Source organism: Osmia lignaria, chromosome 4 (assembly GCF_051020975.1).
Source record: "Osmia lignaria lignaria isolate PbOS001 chromosome 4, iyOsmLign1, whole genome shotgun sequence".
Taxonomy (NCBI): Eukaryota; Metazoa; Arthropoda; class Insecta; order Hymenoptera; family Megachilidae; genus Osmia; species Osmia lignaria.
Genome location: NC_135035.1, coordinates 11634550 through 11656922, shown reverse-complemented (window position 1 = coordinate 11656922; position 22373 = coordinate 11634550). Strand labels below are relative to the sequence as shown.

At 44.3% G+C, this 22373-nt stretch overlaps 1 protein-coding gene across 1 annotated transcript; it reads left to right on the top strand.

The window, feature by feature from the left end:
* Positions 1-2504: 2504 nt before the first annotated feature.
* LOC117603191 (uncharacterized) lies at positions 2505-16201 on the top strand. Its single transcript, XM_034322083.2, has 15 exons — positions 2505-2817; positions 3398-3540; positions 3688-3821; positions 4682-4922; positions 5045-5161; positions 5804-6033; positions 6388-6597; positions 7445-7688; positions 8246-8520; positions 8599-8911; positions 8978-9451; positions 10646-10776; positions 14951-15102; positions 15169-15428; positions 15924-16201. Exons 2-15 carry the CDS (start codon positions 3405-3407, stop codon positions 16199-16201), a joined length of 3195 nt encoding a protein of 1064 aa, XP_034177974.2. The 5' UTR covers positions 2505-2817; positions 3398-3404.
* Positions 16202-22373: the final 6172 nt, after the last annotated feature.

Genomic DNA, 22373 nt, shown 5'->3' with positions numbered 1-22373 from the left:
AAAAAAAAAAAGGGTGTTCAAGGGTTGCAGGAATGTAAGGAATGCAGGGATGTAAGGGATACTTAGATGGCCTTGGCCTTGGCCTATAATGAGGGATAAAATTATATACATAACTGGAAAAAGTAAAACAAATGGGGTCCTGGCTGAGCCCTAGAAGAGGGGTATAATCATAAATGTTATTCCCCTTCGATGAGCTTATTTAATAAACAAAAAGAAATAAATGAAGTAAATTAAATAAACTCTGGAAAAAAATTATACTGGTTGTGCCTTCTTCATACGGACCTGATAACATTTTGGGGTATTAAGAACCCCCAAACGCCGGTGGATATCTTTGCATACCAATAATATAGCACCCGGGGTACCAGGGACCCCGAAGCACCATTAACTATCTCTTTATACCGACATAATATCATATTGGGGTGTCAGGAACCCCAATGCACCTGTAACACCGTTTCCATACCGACATTTTGGCATCCGGGGTACCAGAGACCCCAAAGCATCAATAACTATCTCTGCATACCGACATATCATATTGGGGTGTCAGGAACCCCAATGCCCCTGTAACACCGTTTCCATACCGACTTTTTGGCATCCGGGGTACCAGGAACCCCAAGGTACCGGTAATGTTGCATACAATCTTAAATCACCGGGGTGTCAAGGACCCCAAAGCGCCAATAACAATCTCTGCACACCGACATGATATCATATTGGGGTGTCAGGAACCCCAATGCCCCTGTAACACCGTTTCCATATCGACATTTTGGCATCCGGGGTACCAGGAACCCCAAGGTACCGGTAATGCTGCATACAATTTTAAATCACCGGGGTGTCAAGGACCCCAAAGCGCCAATAACTATCTCTGCACACCGACATGATATCATATTGGGGTGTCAGGAACCCCAATGCCCCTGTAACACCGTTTCCATACCGACATTTTGGCATCCGGGGTACCAGGAACCCCAATGTACCGGTAATGCTGCATACAATTTTAAATCACCGGGGTGTCAAGGACCCCAAGGCAAGTAGCGAAATATAAGAACGAAAAACGAACAAATCGTGAAACTCACTTGTTCGGAATAGTGATGGGTTTGACCGAATCTAGCGAAATATAAGAACGAAAAACGAACAAATCGTGAAACTCACTTGTTCGGAATAGTGATGGGTTTGACCGAATCTAGCGAAATATAAGAACGAAAAACGAACAAATCGTGAAACTCACTTGTTCGGAATAGTGATGGGTTTGACCGAATCTAGCGAAATATAAGAACGAAAAACGAACAAATCGTGAAACTCACTTGTTCGGATTAGTGATGGGTTTGACCGAATCTAGCGAAATATAAGAACGAAAAACGAACAAATCGTGAAACTCACTTGTTCGGGATAGTGATGGGTTTGACCGAATCTAGCGAAATATAAGAACGAAAAACGAACAAATCGTGAAACTCACTTGTTCGGGATAGTGATGGGTTTGACCGAATCTAGCGAAATATAAGAACGAAAAACGAGTAAATTATGTAACTCACTTGTTCGGCATAGTGATAGGTACCACCTGATTCGATTCTGGGGTGTCTGGGACCCCGAAGCACCGTTGAATCTCTCTGTATACTGACATTATGACATTCGGGGTGTGTGGGACCCCTTTTAGTCGCCTCTTACGACTGGCAGGGGATACCGTGGCCGTATTCTAAGCCCCCCGAGCCACAGGGGGTATAATCTCGGTATGCAAAGAGCGTCACTTGTGCTTCGGGGTCCCTAACACCCAAGATGAAATCATGTCGGTATGCAGAGTCACCCAAGGCCTCCCTTGGCAGTTATTTATTTCTTCATTCTTTTTGAGCTTCGCGGGGACTACCAATAAATCACTGCATCTCCGTATCCTTTGTTTTTAAAATAATTGTTGGACGAACGTGTATTTTAAAAAGACCGGCATAAATCACGTATCTCTGAATATTGATTCCAGCGCCATCTATACAGTAACGCCCTAAACTATTCGACAACTTACCTGGCATCCGGTAAACTGCCGGCTTATCGATCGACCATTCTACAGTCGGTAAACTGCCGGCTTATCGATCGACCATCCTGCAGTCGGGAAATTGCCGAGTAGTTTCCGCCATTATTACATAGATGGCGGAGTCCACCTTAATCATAACCCCTCGAAAACAAAGGCATGTTCAGTCTTTTGCCGCCGTAGCAATGATGCCAGAATCGTGGGACGTGGGATAAAGCGACTTGTTTATAGAGTCGCGTTCCCCCTTCTCCGCTGCGCATGCGTGGCCGACTACCCTTGCTCAAATCAAAGACTATACAAATGAAAATGCTATCATCTGTTCCATCTTAATCGCTGTTCGTAGTTATTATAAAAATGGAAGTAATAATAATTTGTGTTTTTATGTTCAAGCATCTTTTCATTTATAAAAAACTTATTCCTCGAACACCTGAAATTTTTGTTATTTATGGAGTTAGTTGGAAGATTTCTGGTATGTAAATAGGACGGAAACATCGTAATGGTAACATAATGCACAGTAGGTGGAGGGAGGAATGGGCGTTCACGGTAGCGGAAGTGAAGCACACACAATCAGGATCGGAAGTAATTCCGGTGTGCGAACGCTACGTTGGCATTGGTAGCCGATCTGCTGAATAATAATTGGCGTTCGATGCATTTACAGGGACACGATTGTAAAGCGTCAATATTTTTCCGGATGGAATGAAAACGTCAGTCGGTTGCTTTGCTTTGTGATATAGCATTCGTTCAGTATTTACTGTGGATCTATGTCTGTGAACTTGGTCGTGTTTAGTTACATGTAGTACGTATCAAAGGTAAAACGAATAAAACAATTCATCATAGTTGTTTTTTAAATATAACAAATTATAATTACAACACATCTTAAAGTTTCCATAATCGAATGTGTTCACAATTTTCACTAAAACTTATGGAAGTTGAGGAAGAAGCGAGAGTGTAGTGATAGACGCGAAAAAAAGGATAGTGCGACGATGAATGAACGTGAAGCTGTGCAGCAAGCTGACAAAGACATATGCACGGAATCTGTCGAGAAAGCGGAATGTGCATTCCCGAGAAATTCCTTAAACTGTTTCGAAACAGTTCCAGGCTATTCGGCTATTTAGCGACAAGTTACAGCACACCAAAAGCGACGTGATTTAACAACGTTTCATGCGATCCATCGAGAGATTGATCCTATCACGTGATTTGTCGCGTTACATCGCCTTTTTTGTTTAGCTTCCTCTGTCCTGTCGCTACTCCGCATTTCCGGTCGAACCATGAAAGATTTAAAAATTTTCTCTGTTTCTCCTTTCAACTGGAAAACATTGATTGTTTCGTAATCTCTCACGTATCCTGGTTTCCATCGATTTTTGCCTTGGTTTTGTTCGTTTGTTTTAGACAAAAAATGGGCTGTTCACCTAGTGTGCCGTCGTGCAAGAAGGGTGGCATTCGATTAATGGCTACGAAGTTCGCTTTTACCAAGGGTCAACTGTATAATCTGAACGCGTATTTCCACAAGCTGGTCGATCAGGCTCAGAATGGTGAATGTTTAACGAGCATTCTCGATAAACGTTGCACGTCGATTTACTCTACACTGAATAGATTGCGCGTAAAACAACGATAATATCGGATTCAGCAACAAAAAGGGGAAGTTACTCGATCTTTTATATCAATCGAATCCGTTGCAGATTCCCTGAATGTTTCTGCGATCGAAGCTGTTGTGGAGAGTTTGATTCAACGTTTGATGCTGGGCGCTGGTAATTTGGATCGAAGGTTTTCATCCATGTTCCTTGTTTCGCTAAACGAGCCTCGACGGATAAAAGTAAAGAAATCGCTGACATCGAAACGATGTCTTACAAGGAGAACTACCCAAATGTTACACTCACTTATTAATGAAACTTTGCCAGCTTGTAGAACACGCCTGTACCCCTTTTTGTGGGCAGACGGCTAATTGTTTAAAAGATATTAATAATTAAAGTTAATTACTACTTACATTGAGAAGTATGACAGACTCACACATACAACTCGCAATCTAGAGATCCACGGTTGAAATCCTTGATTCCCAACATTTTTTTTTTTTTTTTAATGATAATTTGTCTCTTTTTGAATAACTATTACATAAAAATTCTCATTATAAAAAAAAAAAAGAAAAAAAAAAGAAAGCGGTAACCCAGGATTCGAACTGAGGACCTTTAGATTACGAGTCATATATGTTTAACCACGGAACAGATCCGTGACTTGTAATCTAAAGGTCCTCGGTTCAAATCCTGGGTTACCGCTTTCTTTTTTTTTTCTTTTTTTTTTTATAATGAGAATTTTTATGTAATAGTTATTCAAAAAGAGACAAATTATCATTAAAAAAAAAAAAAAAAAATGTTGGGAATCAAGGATTTCAACCGTGGATCTCTAGATTGCGAGTTGTATGTGTGAGTCTGTCATACTTCTCAATGTAAGTAGTAATTAACTTTAATTATTAATATCTTTTAAACAATTAGTCGTCTGCCCACAAAACGGGGTATAGGCGTGTTCAGCTCGACGAGCTCTACAAGCTAGCAAAGTTTCATTAATAAGTGAGTGTAACACTTGGATAGTTCCCCTTGTTAGAGCTTAGAAGCTTGGAAATATTCAACGAAGATCAGACATAGCATCTTTGAGTCAACTTTTATTTTTTTCTCTGCTCAGCAACTTAGATTCGAGTACCTTTTACGAATAGATGAATTGTCGAGCCCGAGTGCAAGTTCCGAGGTGGAAGTCTCGAGGGTAAGCGTGGAGGAAGATACTTCTCTTCCAGGTTTCATTCGGTTAAAGCTGCTTCCCGCTGGAACAGAGTTTTGGCATGAGTATATGGATGCTGCTGGGAGATTGAGAAGGGACCTTGTGAAAGCCAAATTAGCAAATTTGTTGGCCACAGCCATAAAGCGAGGTATTTCCTATTCGAAAAATACATTTAGTTTACCGAATAAGCGATGGATTTGTCGATGGAATGATAAAAAGTTTGAAGGAGGTGGTGAACATCGAAGGGTATCGGTCGTCTCGTTGTTTCAGACGTTGCAAATGTAATGGAGGAGCAGAGTTGCGTTTCACCGGGTCAAGTGGTCGATGCCGAGGTTCTCGACAAGATACTGAAGCAACCAGACGACTGTCGAATATTTTACGGAACAGGTAACCTCCTCGAATTATCGGAAAACTTAAATGATACCATTAATTAAGAACGAGAAAAGCGCGTACGAGAAATTCCTCCGGAATCTTAAAGCATTCCATCCTGAAATATTCCGAAACGTTTATCTTTGCGGCCAACAAGAATGGCTCTCCACGGAATCATAAACAAGAATGAAATGCTCGTCGTTTCATTATTACCTAGCTAGATTTTTCATTTCGTGCATTCCTCGTCAACGTTGTACCATAGTTCATGAATTTCATGCGTGTCTCGAAAATTTCTGTTTGTCATTCCCTCGTCTTCTCATCTTTCCTTCATCTTCGTCCCGTTCTTCACGTCTGCTTTCCACACTTTGGATTAAATAACCGATGTACCAGGCGACTCGGGTAATTCGATATACCGGGTGTTCTATAAATCAGAACAAGATGCTCCGACGAACTTACTTTATAACGACTATAGGGGATTTAGAATAACGAGCGCCACAAAATATGCCCAGTTTCCGTGTAACTGTATTAAAGAAGTGAAGGATCTTATAAATCAAGTCGCTTGGTGTCTAGCGCACAACAACAGCCCCTCCGGCTAACGACGTGATTTTTAACCAAGTAAAACTAGATAACAGGTTGAATGGTGAAGCTGTTGGTTCACAGCCGTCTCGGATGGACCGTTACGGGAAGCGAGGAACCATCGAGTGGCCATGATAGAGGACGCTGGCGGAATACTGCTCAGAATTGCTTTGAATGGACTCAAAGCTCGAGAGGTTGAAGTTAGACTGTTAATTGGTATCGGTATATCGTCGTGGCCCAGTTTGGCTGACTATCCACGAAGAATACCTCTCTACCATTGTGATGCTCCTCTCCATTATACCGTCGCTCAAAGTGTGAGTGTAAACGAAAATCGGCTGATGTATCGATTTGTACGAGATTCGCGAGATACTAAATCCTTTGCTGGTACGTCGATTAATAAAATTAATGAACACGAACGCTTTGTTACGCAGTCCCCTTTTGGTTCTAACGAACGTCACACAACCATTGAGTATTTAAAATGTTAATTAACCGGCACGTTGTGATTTTGCGCGTGGATAAGCAAAGGTAAATGAGTTTCCCCGCTAGCCGATACAGAGAATGGTCAGTCTAATTCGAGAGATACAATTATGGCTACGTAATTTTCACGTACTTGCCGGAGAAAACTGATTCGTTTGTTTCACGTCCTTTCTACACTGTCGTTGTTCCAGGGAATGTACGCCGTGGCCGTTGGACCATACTCTGGTGCACGCTGCGAGAACCGAGCAACCCTCTGGAGGGTACGATTTCCGGCAGCTGAGAAAATTATGAGTCAACAGTACGCCGCGGACAGTGTACCTGCCCTTACGGAATCTGTGCTGCTGGAAATTTTGTACGAACTACGCGAAGGGCGCCATACGAATGTACCGATGAAATCAAAGGTATCGTAAAGAGTCAAAGGTGTTTTCCAAACACCTTGTAGAGCACCTCGAGCCAGCGTACGGATAGATTTCACTGCACCTTCTGTTGCACGTGACATTTTCCATCCTATTTCTAGCCGGATTTGTGACAAATGCACTTCTTCCCGATGGATTTTATTTCGTCGGTTCAGTCGGGCGTATCATTTGTTTCCCCTTTCTCGAAAGTCAGCCCCTACAGACACCTCACAGATATCCTAGCTAGCGTGCATAGTTCCTTTTACTTTTGACGGTTTCATCTATAAGGATATTACATTTCATACCCGTGCACGTCGAGCGAGGAACAACGACTGATTTCACAGAGAGTTTCGATGATAATTTAACATGCAACCAACGTTCGCGCGATCTCCGATTCTTTGGCCTATTTCCGGAACACGAGTGATCCTCGAGGATGGAGGAACCGCTTCCTTCCTTACCTTTTTCTACCTTTTACAAACGAGTCGGATGTTCCGTCGCGAGACCGTGCAAAACCTATTCTCTCTGCCGCCTCATTGTCGGGCTGGTTATTTAATAAAAACGTAGTCGCTTGCGATTCGACAATAATTTATCTGCCTGCTTCCGCGGTAACTGAACATGCAGCGTCGGTGAATACGTAATGAGAAAAGTTGAATCGATTTAAAAAATTTCCATCCCGTCTCCTTCTTCTTCTGCTTCCGGTTTAGCTACCCTGTCTCACTCTATCGATCGTAAATAGTTTCCTGTTCGTTCTCTTATAATGCACTTAATACGTTTGCTTTGTAATATAGAATTAAAAGATTCTTTGTGCACGCGTATTTTCAACGCTTCGTTAAATACAGTGGAAATTTTTTAGACAACACGAAAGGGTGTCTCTTCGACGCAGGATCGTTTACGAGTGGTATCTAGACATATTATGAGAACGGTGCATCGATGGTCCCTGGAAAGAACAGGACCAGATCCATTGACGAGCTGGTCGCCCGACACCCTTTCGCGACACGTTTTGTTAGCGTTGGACGAGTTAGTCGCTGCTCTGAAATGCCAGAACCTGAGGTGTTACTTTCATCCACGGTGCAACGTGATGCTACAATGCGCGCGAGGTAATTCAGTTCGGTGCGGAACAGGGAAAATAAAAGAAAGAAGGAAACGCGCGTTTTACAAGGGTGACGAAAGAGTCGGTGTTGTTTTCGCCTCGCCCTCTATCCAATCTCTGGCTCCTTTTCCCATGCTTATTTTTCATATGACAATCAATACCTCGGGCGACACGTAGAGCGTCCGATCGTCTGGTTTCCATGGAAATTCGTAATTGGTGACGATAACGAGGCGTACCATTGTACCCTGGACGTTGAATTCATAGTATTCTACGATACTCCTCGATCGTATCAACGCTTTTTCATAGAAATCTCCCTCGCTACGCCCGTCCATTTATTCACGGACACGCCCGCTGCCTCGAACAATGTATACAATTTAATCGTACCGTGATTTAATTAAGGAGCTCGAAATCCTGCCGGCACGAATGGCTCGAATTAGTTCCGCTTGCCGTTTCAAAGTTTAAGCTGCTGGAAAGGGAGCTCTTTATTCTAACAGCGTTATTATTTAAAAAAAAAAAAAAAAGATCTACGGTTATATCCAGATTGTGTATCCTTGCATTCCGTAGGCGGCATAGTGCATCACGAGGATTCCTACGTCTCCGACTGCAGACTGCTCGAGTCGTACTTGGAGACGCTCCATTATCGTTCCTTTTCCATGACACGGGACGTGCCCAGACCTTTGGACGTTATGGAAAGCGAGCTCATTGTCAGATGGCGAGACGTCATGACCTCGCTTCCTAGAGGAATCCCGAGCCAGGATCATGGATATAGCCCGAGACAACTGGAATATTTCAGTTTGATCCTCGAGCAAGTGTTGCTAGCAAACAACTCTTCGTTGCAGGTAAAATTTTTCACAGAAAGAATCCTGCGACACTCGTTAAAACATTTCAAGCGAAGATGAGCTACTTTACGTTCGCAGAATCACTCGGATAACTGTTCCTATTTGAATTACACGGAATTGTCTTACCACGCGATGGAACACGTGGAGAACCTGGTATACCTGTTGAGACTAGTTTTAACGCAGGCTAGGGATCAAATGTACGCGATGAGGAACCGTGGAATGCGAGTGCGTCAAATATGTAGGAAAGAGAAACGCTACAACACCAACAGCCAATTTGATTATGCTGTTGAACTCTTGATCGACATTGTCAGGAAGGACGGAGAAACGGCCAATATGGATCTGGAAGCATATCCAATAATGACTAAAATGCTTCTACATTGGTTACATTTCGGTAAGGAAATGTCCATTCATCAAATATACTTTCTCTGTCTATCTCAAGTAGATGGTATTGTTCAAGGTATGGACTACGATCGGAAGGTCCTCGAGCCAATCTTGCGGCCGTATCTGAACAATCTTTTCAACAGCCTCCACGAGCATTGTTGGTGTGCAGCGTCTTGGAAGAAAAGGCGAGAAATTTACGCCTCGGAGATGCAGTCATTGGCAAAATTTTGTAAATCTGTGATAAATCAGGAGGTGTCACCCGCCGCTGGGATCGTAGAGTATCTATCCGAGGGCTGGTGCTGGGCAGAGAGCATGACGAATATGATTGAACGTTCAGGAAATTGTCTGCGGCTGATCTTTTTCTTCCGAGGCAAAACGATTAGATACAATTTAACGTTTAACGAGAATAAGGGACTCAGCTCGTTCTCCACGTGGAGCAAAGCTAGGAGCGTCAGCGGTATCGCGAGAAGGAAAAGAGTGAACTCGAGAGCTAGCGAGATCCTTGATTCTCTGTTAGAGTCACGACGAGGAACTTTCAGGGGAAAGAAAGGTAAGACATAGCACGAGAAGTTCTAGGGTCGCGGCAGTAGTCTAGGAGACAAAGTAGTCAGCCACAACAGGGGAAAACCTTGGCTTCGACTCCTGGGGTTGGCGGCTTTCATTTTTCACGAACTTGCTCGGTAATAAGTTTGGCTCGTTTTATCGAATCGATAGATTAGGGAAACGTCGAGGAGAAGCTGCGCGTGAGTAATTACAGGGAAGCTCAGTAAATCAGGTATTAAGACAGAAACTTAAGTAAGAAGCTTGCCTGTTTCCGTTGTACTGTAGGAAAACTTGTCGCGCTGTAATAAGGTGCTTCTATCGAGCGTTCTCGAGTTCGAGTTCAGAGAATTAATTAGATTCGCAGGCACGAATCGGTTTCCACGAAACTTTCAGCCCGGGGAAAAAACATTCGAAATTTCACCCGTGGATTTTGGCCGTCAGAAAAGCGCAGACTCAAACTTTACGCGATTAATAACAGCGAGTGGAGTTAATTATTTTTGAACAGAACACGGCAAACTGCTGGGTACCAGCAGAAAAACAGATACGGTCGAGTGGTAGAAAATAACATTTCCACGCGATTTCTCTCGATACATCGTTCGTCAGAGTTCTATCGTTTTTACAAAAAAACGGGTTAATTGCCTTCCGTTCGTTGAAAGTGCTAAGAAGATCGATCCCCGTGTACGGAGCTGAGCTATAGGCGGAGAAGAAGCTTCTGCGCGTTTACTTGCGCCTTTTCCGAGAATTCTAAGCTATCCGTTTGGTAAAGATTTACTCGACACTACCACGAAAGGGTATTGCTTTTGACTCGTCCGGTTCTGATCCTTTGAGAACTCCTATAGCGACAATAATTCTATCTAGCCGTGTTTCGTACTCGGAATAAATGTGTGCGGTGTTAAAAATTGAAAAGCATACACGTCCATCCGACTAGGGTTAAACGCGTTGGACGAGAACGAAGATTCACGTTGACGTCGGTAGAGAATATCATCCGTGTAGCGGATAGGAATAATTCCGGCCGAAAACGGCGGGCGATAGATCAAGCGTGCAAGCTGCTCGGAAAAGAACGGTCGGGATCCACGTTCTAAATCAACGCTGCCGACCGGCTGACGTAGGCAAATTTCTGCCCTCGGTCACTAGATCACAGAACCGTTTACGAAAATCACGTGGCACGCAGGACATGGCGTAAAATCAATATTTTTGTTAGGCGTTGCAGGATATACAGAGCTGAGGGACGTCAGCCCTTTGACGTATGTCGTGATGATGAGCAGATCGCGCGCTCGACAGCGTGGCCCTGCTGATTTGATCTCCGCCATGGTCTCTCTCGGAAAATTCAGGGTGAGTTTTTCAATTTTCATTTCATTCTTTCCGACAGAAAGCAAACATTTCGACAAAGAAGTTTCTTTTCTTTAGTTCGAAAGCTTCTTTGCACGTATTACGAAACAATCCCTTTAAGGGATAGAAGCTTTCGAATCTGGTTGAAATATCCTCCCCTTGAAAAGCTGAACTTGAATCAACGTCTCGGCTCGGTATATCATAGAGCGATGCGGTCCAGATTCGATGGCCGATTATTTGTCGGAGTAATTTCCGCGGTGAAACTTGCGTTCCCGGTCGTTCGCGTTCCGCTGTTTGCCCGGAGTTTCGGCTTTGCTTTCATTCTGCGCGTCGCATCAGACGCGGCGAGGCAGCTTAATTACACACAGTTCGCGCAGTTTCATTAGATTAGACGAGCACGGATTTCCGTCGTGCTGAGGCAATTCCAGAGGACAGTAATTTCGCAGGATCGTCGGCCAGGGAACGTTCGTTCGGCCGATGTCGAAGCCTTGCTGCCAGATTCTACGACAATAATATCGATGCGGAACTCGAGGGTAACTGCAAACTTCGTTGTTCAAGTTCCGCCTCCGCGCCGTTTCCGACGATTCCGCTCCTTCCTTGACGGCCCCTCCATTATCCTTCGCTTATGTAATCGGCCCGCGCTCGATTTATCCCTTTCGTTGTGAAATTTCGTTACGCCGACTGTGCGCCAACTTATTAAGCCACTACGGTCACCTATACCTATACCCATAAGTACATCTTGATCATGACTGGAGAAATAACTGGCGGGAAAGTATTTACATGCCTTCGTTAAGTTCTCTGTATGACCATATACGAGCGTATAGGTAGAGAGGAACGTTTATCTCTGTTGAAGAAATTTCTTCCTTGACAGCACGAATTAAACGTCGCTCATGCGTCGCCGTTAAGAAACCGGCTCTGCAGTTGTGCATCGTTGTTCATTTCGTCCGCATAAATCTTTGCTGAATGTGAATTGACTTTTAATCGAGACGCAAATAAGCATTAATGGAACGTGTATATTAAATCACTCGTTTCATGTGGAATATTTCGCGATGATTACCGTTAATGATGGGATTATAATTACTTTGAATCGCTTAAAATATCTTACGAAATTAGAAGGTTAATTGAAAGTTCTGAAGATCGAGTTACTACATTTAAATAATTACGAAGGTACTTCGAAATTCAATTGGTGATCGAATAGCTGGAATATTAATCGGTAATTACTATTTGCTCAGCGAGATTCTTTTGCGCTCAATCAGGTGTAAGAGGAGTTAATTGATATGAGGTAGAATTTAAAAACGTGCAGCAAGGTGGAAAAAAAAAACGCGTCGATCCGGAATGTCCGTAGCCGAGATTAAATTTGAAACGAGCGTAGTCAAAGGATCGGCTGAAAAGACCGTTGGAACGACTTCCGTTTTTCTTGCATTTTCGAGTAGCGCTCTGAAATCTGGTTTAATGCTTCGGGAAAGCCGGCGGCGAGAAACTGCGAAGTGAAACCTCGGAGAGATCATAAAATCGGGGCTGTGATGCCGCTTCAAAGGATCGTGTTACTGTAATAACGACAAGAAGGTTGTTGCCACAACGATGCTCGTACAACTAGCGATGGGAATGATGCTCTCGCAAATGAAATCGATTAATTTACAAAACCTATAATAAAACCGTATACTAGATAAAAATATCGTCGATGTTTAAATTGGATAAAATCGTTCGGAGTGATAGTTGAATCAATTCCATTGGTTTATTGAAAAATTTCACGTTTTTCACGACAATTCAAACAGGAAGATCGCAACAAACATATCCGGTAAAAATTGCTATGTATCGTTCTGTGTATTGACACAAAAAAAGGACAGTAGAGAAATGTTAAAACAGTGCAGCTGATGGATTTGATGGGAAAACATATATCAAAGTGTCGACCCTCCGTATTATAAAGTTGAAGCTGAATTTTGAGCAGTCATTTTCTAAGGGCAACGTAATACGTCTTGGAGAATGTAATTTTCTTGAAGACGCTTCCGCTATCGGTCGCCTGAACCGAGGGATAATTAGACAGAAGGTTCGGTTCGATGGCTCCAAGAATTGATGAACGAGAGTCATGCAAACGACAGGACACGATCCTGCACTTACCGGAGCCCGAAAACTTTTTTACGATCAGTTAGAAGTGTCGTTCGCCCTGTACGAAGCTTGCCCATTCTCGCGAGTCTTTTCTACGAGACTTCGGATCAAACAGACTTTTCTAAAGGTTACCGAGTCTCGGGAGGGCCTTAAATGTATCAGCAGCATTCGAGGAGTCGAAGGATCGAGTTAAACCAGACCTAATAGGTGTCAGCGAGTTCTCGCGAGATGGGTAGACGGTTGGCCAATCCCTTTGGTCGATATCCGTAAACCGACACCGACAAAACTCTTTTCACGGAGATCCTGCCATCCTATTTTCCTCGACCGAACTGTATTCACTGAGAAATCCTGAATTTGAAATAACGTTTAATGGACCGAGTGAAACTCGCACAACCTCTAAGCCTTTGGTTGGAAAATCTATCGTGTCACGAAATTTGTGACTTCTTTAATCAATTGGTAGATATTTCTGTCTTAAGAGTGGCCAGATATAGAAGTGTTCGAGATGACTTTTAGATAAGATCGATAAAACGCTGACCGATTTCTCGGTGACGTACGGAAACGGAGCAGTTAGAAACGGAATTCTCGTACAGAGGTTTCGAGGCGGTTGCTACTTACTCCATTAACGTTCTCCTTGGCCAAGGCATCGACGTTCGTGGCCATTCTGTCGGACAAAATAAATGATGGTCGTTTCTTTTCTTTGTTGCGAATCGCACGCGAGACATTCGGATCTCTAAGGTCCCCAAAGCTGTTCAAAGTTTACGAAGCAACGTGCCTTTCACCGACCGACAGCTTCTTCCTTTTATTTTCTCAGCGTAATAGTCGGTGCCGGTCTTGGACCGACAATGTCTCTTCGTACGAATATTTCTTTCTCTTTGCGATAATACTCGTTCGATATTGCTCCTTGCGCGACGATTATCACGACGAGTAGCAAGTTTCTCCGAGGAAACTTTCGAATCGACACTCCACTCGCATTCCTCTCCGCGTTTCTTCGAGCGAATTGGACTCCGAGCGAGGAGGAAGCTTCCTCCGTGAGCGAACTTTATCCTCTCGAAGGGATAATATCGAACAGTCACGAGGGATGAAAGGGTATTTTCTCGCTTTGTTTATTCCGCTACGCTGAGAAGAGCGCCTCGGGGGGTTGGTCGCGCTTCCATTTCAGCTAATTTCCGGTCGCGCGTGCTTCCGCCGCACCGCATCGTGCCGTGCTGCAAAACCTTTTGGGAATGTTTCGACGCTTCTCAGCTCGCGAAAGCGGTCTCGTTTCAGAAAGAAATCTCTTTGAATCTTGATGAATTCTTTTTCCCATCACACGTATCTGCGAGGGAGTTTTTCCTACCATTCGAGAAATTTTCACTCTGTTGTACCAGAGGAAAAAGATCGTAAGTTTCCTCTCGCTGATTACTATACCTCAGACCCCGACGATTCTTCAAATTTTCTAACGATTTCGTTCGGAATTGTTCGACGTCGATCTCCGAAACGTGGAGAGAAAAGACGAGCGAGTCCTGTGTTCCTGGGACTCCGGATGTATGTATTTCCAGAGCCGCTGAAGACTGAAATAAAAAAGAGAAAAAAGTGGACACGTATTTACTTTCTCGAGCGCGCTACGCCGAGGAGCACTTGGCTCCTGCTTCTCGTCTCCATCCTCTATGTGCCAACTTTCTACTTAAAGAGCGACAGCCCGATTCAGCGGCAGGATGGTACGGGTTCCCTTATGCTTATGGAAAATGCGTTTTGCGCTTCGAAACTAAGTTTAATCCTGGCTGACGTTGAGCATGGTCTCGGTCGACGTCGTTTTCAAACTCTTCCTCCTGTTCAACCTGCGAATAAAGAAAGAAGACCTCTTAGTCAACGAGCTAACCGAAGATTCAAGGAGGAACGTTCTTTTTATTTAGCAAGTTTCGAGACATCGTCGCGAATAACGTTTCAAGAAAAAGCTAGCATTCCCTGCCTAACCTGAAACTAGCACACCGGTTACACTCTATCCTTAAATCCTTCCGGTGTTTGGGGCTAACATTCTTACAGGCTGGCTTTACAAGACGAATCTAGAGACGAGAAACTTTTTGTTTCGTAGGTTTTGCAGGAGCTAGCAGCTCTTTTGCCTCGAAAACAGCAAGCGGTCATGTTGGATACGATACAACGGGTCGCCAGGGAATCCTCTCGTCGTTCGAGCAAGTTCATCTGCGTGGATGAAACGGATGCACCGAGGCAAATTTACAGACCGAGGTGCAGATTAAGTAAATAATGACCTCGATGCTGGATAGATAATAGAGTCATCTTTATCCGTTGCAGGTCGGAATCGGATCTATTGGATTCACCCGCACGATTATCGCCAGGCGTTGGGGAACGTCGCATCGTCGCGGAACATCAGAAGCAGCTGGAAAAGGAAATGCAAGAAATGCACGATACTTTGAGGCGCAACGCGCTCACGAGACAGCGTCTCTGCGTCTGGGATTCCTATTCGGTATCGTCTTGGAGCTCCTCGATCGATTCTTTCGCGGGAACAATAACGCTCAGAAAATATCGTGCTCCTATATGGGACGCCATCAAAGGTAGGTTGCTTTTATTCGTATTCGTGTTACAGTGTCACCGAACTATAAGGTCAATGAACTATAACTGGTGAACGTACATCTTTTCTATAGTGATCAGTGAACGTGTTAAAAAAAAAAAAGCAAATCTACATTCACTGGCAATAGTTTGCGTTCACCGACCTCTTCGCTCTCCAAATATACCGGCTGAAAATGCTGTCGAATAAATGCGGAATAATTTCCGTCAAAACAGAACGAGTGAAAATATTTACAGAAATATCTCTTGGAACGTTTTAACGAATGAAATTCGAGCGACAGTGTAGATCGTTTCTCGAAGTCAATTATTTTATTCCGGTCCGTGTTCCGCTTTATTTGCATTTCTCTCGGTTCGAGGCATTCAATCGTTTAATACGAGCGTGGCAACAATTTACTCGTAGCAGATAGGGGATTTATTTTTTTTCGCCAACGAACGCCGGTAACGGTGCACAAACAATACGGCAATTGATTTTTCAATTTCAGGAAGCACACCGGCACGGGTCAGCCCCCGCTCGGATCGTAATATAGCGAAAAATACGTCCGAAGAGATGATCAGCCGAGAGGAGTCACCTACCTGGAACACGCTCGACTCTCGACGGAAGTTGGACGACACAGAGTCGAAGAATGGAGACGAATTGCCATCTTGGGACACGCTCGAGGCGACTCTGAATAGAAGGCTGTGTAATTACGGCAACGCCCTGCCAGGATCCTTGGAAACAGATGAAAGTATTGGAGGGAAAGCACGCGATGATGCAACGTGAGAGATCCTCTCGAAGGAGTAGCTGCATCGAAGAAAATGAATTTTTCATCTCGAGACGAATTCGTCGTGAAAATTGTTCCTGAATACATCTTCGTGTTTCAGTATGTCAGAGATATGTTTGATGCAGTTCTTTCAAGATACACTTGCATCGATTTTCATGTTTGCTCGACGTCTTCGACTCGTCGATTTAACGCGCACTTTCGAAAACGCCAAATAAATATTTTCCTTGAAAGATATTTAGCAGCCATCGAGTTTCGTCGCTTGCTCAGACCGTCGATGAAAGTTGAGGAAACTTATTTCTCGTAGATAGAACCGGCAACTTCGAGAGCGTTCTCGTTGGTTCTTAAGTAGGTATATAATAGTTACAAGGTGGCTGTCGTAAAGCTCGACAAAGTTGGACAAGTGGCTGGATCCTCGTCTTAAATTTTAATCTACACTCGAAAGCAAGGAGGATATTCGTTCAGACCTCGCAAGCTTCCTATTTTGACCCGTCGTTAATTAATGACGATGACAAAGGCTGCTTGTAATTTTGCGCATAAGACTAGTAGGTCGACCGATTTTGATAAATTCGACGAAGGTAAAACTTGTTTACAACCTCCCATCAATCTCTACCACCTACGGCTACTCCGTGATCGTAGGTTTTTATTAAGGATCCCTCGGCACGCTGAGCTTTTCTCGAAGAAGCCTTCCTGTGTATACTCGGACTCTTCCTCGGCTTCCACGTAACGTCGAAACTTCCGGAGCGCCTTAAATTGCGAAAAGATGTAACGTTACTTTATCGGCCAGGGTTATTTGATTGTACAACGTTTTGTATGAGACACGAAATGAAAAATGAAATTTGCCAAGGGAAATTTCGTACACGTTCCCCTTTCAATTTACCGCGAACGATGCGCTTGTCAATAAAATGCTTGGAAACTTTCCTCAAGAGTCGAGTCGGCTGTCGCACGATCGAAGAGTGAATTCGAAGGTGAAATTGCCGAGTGACGAAGAGAACGAAAAGAAATTGTTGGAAACAGCTAAATTTTCTTTGAGATAAAACAGATTTTCAATTATGTAATAACGCGTATGGGTCAAGTTCATGGACGATTAAAGTCCCAGCTGGTAGATGGTAGAAAGTTTCCAATTGCTTTCTCGCGTGGACATACGGGAAAGTCAGTTCGATAGCGACTGGTTAACGATTTAACGCGAATCCGGGAAACGCGAGGACCGGGGAGTAATTGGAAGCAGGCAGCGGAGACACTCCACGAGCGCGCGATTCGATTGACCGAATTTAAAAAAGCCCGAGTTTACCAATGCCCTGGTAATTGGCAATTAAAGTCCTCGGAATGAGCAACATTGTTCGACCTCTATCAATGAGTCATTGAGCTTCAGCCACGCGAGCTCTGATCGAATGAATTCTAGTGGCCCGCTAAACCTCTTCCATTTGTTGTATTATTTTTTTCTCTTGTACTATTCAACACACGTAATAAATTGTAATCGCAATACGTCTGACTCTTTACCTTTTTCTGGTTTTCCAACATCCCCTGCGAAAGGTGAGTATCGTCCTTAACTAGAATCCCGATCACTGTTTTCATTTCGCCTACACATCTTCCGAATCAGTGCAGCAATCAATCAAGAATGCGCTAACGAAACGAAGAAACGTTTCGGAGGTTACACCAGGAAGCATTGATTAATAGAGATAGAAGCTGGTAGCCGCGAAAGGCCCCGAGGTTTCGATTCGTAGAGAATTTCGCGGTCGGCCAGCAGGAAGAAGGCAGAAAGAAGGACAATGGAACAGGGAAGAGAGGAAAAATGGAAGCGGGAGCACATCGTCGTGCTCGTCGCACGGTGGTCCTGTTGAGAAGGTAAGTAGGGAGGGACGAGGGGTAGCGTTCGGTTGGCCGGGCTGCTTCCGTGTATTCCGGGGGTGGTTTTGTGCGCGCGCGCACAGGGGTTGCGCCGTGGTTTCATCTCAGTTTCGCAGCCTCCCTTTCGCGGTCCGCATCAACGCTGCTGTCGCTGATACAGAGGTGTGTCGTTTCATCCGTCGCGTTTTTCTCTAGTTCGTGTTCTGTCTTCTTGTTCGTACAAACATTAGTCTCTCTGTTTCCCGAACGGGATCGGATGTCTTTTAATTATTAGCGATATCTTTCGAAGATCCTTCGATCGAGACGAAGAAAGTTACGATTAGAAGATCGCGAGGACAAGTGAACGTTTTCGTTTCACGGACACGTAACGTCCTCGTTCTAGTATGTTAACGTGCGGTAGGTGATCCAGCGAGCGAGTTGCAGGACGCAATGGTGCGCGATGCGGTGGTTCCGACGCGTGTAACTTGGTAAGAGAACGTCATTCTTTTCCATGCTACTACCGATGTTCCCTTGGATCGTGTTTAATATACGAATTAATCATCGATTTTTCCACCGAACAAAGCGGCTAGTTGTTAGTTGTCGGTCGGTTCAACGAGATGGAGCAGTAAATTCCGCGAGAACCGCTTTGTCGATTGTACTCCCGAGAGAATACCGCATTCTCTGGTTCTGGCCGCGCCGGTTTCGGACGATAAAGTACCCTTTGAACCCTTGCTTCGTCATTACGTATAATGTAGTTAATCGTCGGAAAATCGGTCGCCGTAGAAACCGGCAGAGGCGGTACGAGTTGAAAGCGGAAGTCGAGATGTAGCCCGGAGGGGGTGGGATTCGTATTGTGCCGGAGATAAAGGTGGGAGCACGTTACGGCATCGAAACGTATTGCATATGCAAATTGTATCAAACTTAGATCTCGAAATCATTTTACGAGTTTTCAACGAGTTTTCTCGTCACCCAACAACTACTTTGCTATTCAGTGACTGCCTTTTTCCTTCCCCTTGTCGAAGAATTTTCAGTAGTTCGTGTCACGGATGTCTCAGCCATCCGCGAACAATTCTCTCCTTTTTTGTTTACGATCATCCAGGCGGAAAGCGATTCAAAACGATTCTGGACGGTTTACGTTTTAACGCGATGTCAAATATTTCGACGATGCTCGTTGGACGAGCAACACCCCCGATAACTGATTTTTCATGTGCATCGTTTATATCGTACCCTATGTACGCTGGAGGTGCAGGCAAACGAACTGTGTTCCCCTTGATCCGCTCTCTAGGATCATTTATTAAACGAATGCCAATATCGATGCGATTGATTTATGGCCAGCCTTCTCGGGACCTTTATATTTCTGGTCGAAGCTCTAGTTTCACGTTTATTTCCCGATATACGAGAGCCGTTCTTCCGGATTCCGCCACGTTCCTGGATTATATTTGGAATAAATATTGGCAAAAGAGAAAAGAGAATTCGGACGAATTCCCTATTAACTGCGGATAATTAATCCTCGTGGTTCGGCTAAAGGGAACGTTTGTGTGTTTCTTATTACATAAACGAGGGTAGTCGCGATTATTTTATCGAGTCTGCGGTATATTTTCCGTGAAATTGAACCGGAGCAAACGCAGCCGCGTATCACGATCGTTCCATTGAACGATGCATAGATGAATGCTTGATGTCGCGTCGAATTCTCCATCAGTCGCTTCAAATAATCGTACACGTCCGCTTGATGTTCCAGCCGATCCAGCTGCGCTCGCAATTACCGCAATGGCCGATGAAAGACAATCGAATTCGCACGGTCGGGCACAGGACCGTGTATTCGCGAATTTCAATGCAATTTCTGTGGAAAGTGGGGCACAAGCAGAGACCAAAGGCGTGCAACTTAATAAGCGAATAATTTCTCTACGCGACGACGAATTCGAAACGGCAAACTCGCTGAGTCAGCGTTCAAATAAACGCGAATGTAAGCGTTCGCTATTCTACTTTGCTCCTTTGACACAATATGACCTTCTTTCTTGTATTTAATTCGATTCTAGTTACGGAGAAAATCATTTTATGCCGATGAAACGATCAATCGTACACTAATTTAACAAATAAAGAGTTAAACATCGTTTCACGAAGGAATATATAATAATTTTCATCTGTAGAAGCCGATGAACAATCTCGTTGATCGATCGGTTTCTCCACGCGATACGTTCGCTTTATTTATAACTTGTACTCGAGGAAAATTGCGAACCAGTTACCCAGCAGGCCGTGCCAATATCCCCGGGTCTAATGACTCTTGGAAAATGAAATTTTCCACGGTATACAAACGGGCATTTGTCTTCGTACGCTGGTAAACAGCGGCCTTCTTTGCTCGACGCTTTGAATACTAACGATTGTCTGCATTTTCGTGAGGATCATCCGCGCAGAGAAAACGGATCGAGCTTGAAGCAGGATCGCGATAAATGTTTCTCGTGTTAATAGCAAGCGGTAGGCACACGCGTGGCAATTACCTTTGAATATTTCAGCCATTCATTTGCCAGGCGAACCAGGGCGACCCGAATAGGGAACGTGACTCGTGCTGAATCGGTCTCAACTGATTTTCCAGCACGATCGGAGCCACGAATTATTCGGCTGTTCCTCTACACGAACGACGTTTTCCCAATTGTAAGGCCAGTCGGAGATTTACGCCGGAATTTATTCACCGTCCAAACTCGTTTTACGCTCCTTCAAACACGACAGAGCCGATATAATAGAATAAAATGGAACAACAACGCCAATGGTAATAACAATAATGGATTTACGCGTGAGGTGTCGGCTTCCATTTGGTTGCTACAATGTGCGAGAAACTGTTCGCCAGAAATTTTGTTCCTGTCTCCAGAAGAGACTGACGAGCTTTATCTTGTCTGTCTTTCTTCCTCTTCTTTTTATCCTATTCCTGCCTTCCCCTCCTCTCTCACTCTCTCTGGTTTTCAGATTTATTCCCTTCCTTGGATTAGCGAAATCAATTACAATTTTTTTCTACTTCGCGCTGGGAAACGTTGAAACCCCAAAATGGTAGTCAGCAAAATTAACGAACGGATTAACTGAGAATAACGACGGTATAAGATTGGGTATCGCTAATTTCTGTGTCGTCGAGCAAGACCCGGAACAAATAAACGCCGGTCAATGAATTAATTACGGGAACTTTGCGTCGATGGCCAGGCGAGGACCGAACAGGAGGTTCCCTTGTTGTACATTGTACTCGAGCAAAGTACTTCTCGACCCGCACCTCTTCTTCATTATCATTCGCCACTTGGAAAGTGTAGTAGAACGTTTGCAGTTCTTAAACAGTTCTCGTGTCACTCGTTCGATCGAGAATTACCAAAGACAGATTTTTGAGATAACGAATGACAGGGAAGCTGCGAATTTCGCGGGCAACGATGGCTTAGGAAGAAGAGCCTTTGACGTTCAGAAGCATCTGTCGGATCGTCACCCGGCGTAGTCAGCAGTTTGGCTTAACTGGAACAAATGGTGCAGAGTACCCCTTGACCCTTTCTAACACCACTTTCCCTCTGTATGATCGTTCCAGAGTGGTCGTCCGGTGTTTAACGTTCTCTCGTCAGTTTCTTTTCGGCACCCTCGCCTCGGCCCCAGCGAGCTTCGTCCCGAGAAAATACACGATCGAGCTGAAGCACGAGGAAAGGCTTTCCACCGTTATGAACGAACGTTACAATAGTATTTGTCTTCTCCCCTTGTTTTCTCGACAGGGCAAGTTATAAGACAAAGTCTATCGATTTGTCTTCGCAGAATCATAAGGCGCACTGTTCGCGTTGTCGTAGTCGTGTTCGAGGAATATTCATCTTCTTCTTTGGTTGGTAACACCAGGTTCGTGAAGATTTTTCGAAGGCGTGGCCACGTCGGCGTTCTGTTGTGAAATAAATAAAAAGATAACGGCGAAAAGAAATGGCGAGTCGGTGTTTTAATAGGGCGGTTGAAAAAAGGAACAGGATAAATCTGGAAATTTACGGGCCGGGCTGATTTATTTTCACGGTGTTTAATGGTGTCAGCGCACGGGAAAAATTTACTCTCCTGGAAATCTCGGTGGAGCCATTCTGGCCGGATACGACGAGCCAGAGATGCTTCCGCGCCGATGTACACCGGAAAGGAATTCCGTAATTAACCGGCTCGAGTAATTAATGAAAACTCTCGCGCCCGGGACGGGGAAACGTCTTAAACTCTGTCGAGGATCGACGATTTCCGGAAAATATTACTGAATTGGAAGTGAAACAAACGAATCGCGAGGAGCTCGGCTTCTCGTCCTTCCTTTAGCTCTCGTTATTAATTTAATTAATACGTTTATCCGTTCCTACGCTTCCATCTTAT

Bases quoted from the DNA above. Each gene is read 5' to 3' on its own strand.
- LOC117603191 (XM_034322083.2), top strand. From the start codon at position 3,405: ATGGGCTGTTCACCTAGTGTGCCGTCGTGCAAGAAGGGTGGCATTCGA. The intron at 7,689-8,245 runs GTAATTCAGTTC...TGCATTCCGTAG, and splicing joins GATGCTACAATGCGCGCGAG to GCGGCATAGTGCATCACGAG. The intron at 8,521-8,598 runs GTAAAATTTTTC...TTACGTTCGCAG, and splicing joins CAAACAACTCTTCGTTGCAG to AATCACTCGGATAACTGTTC.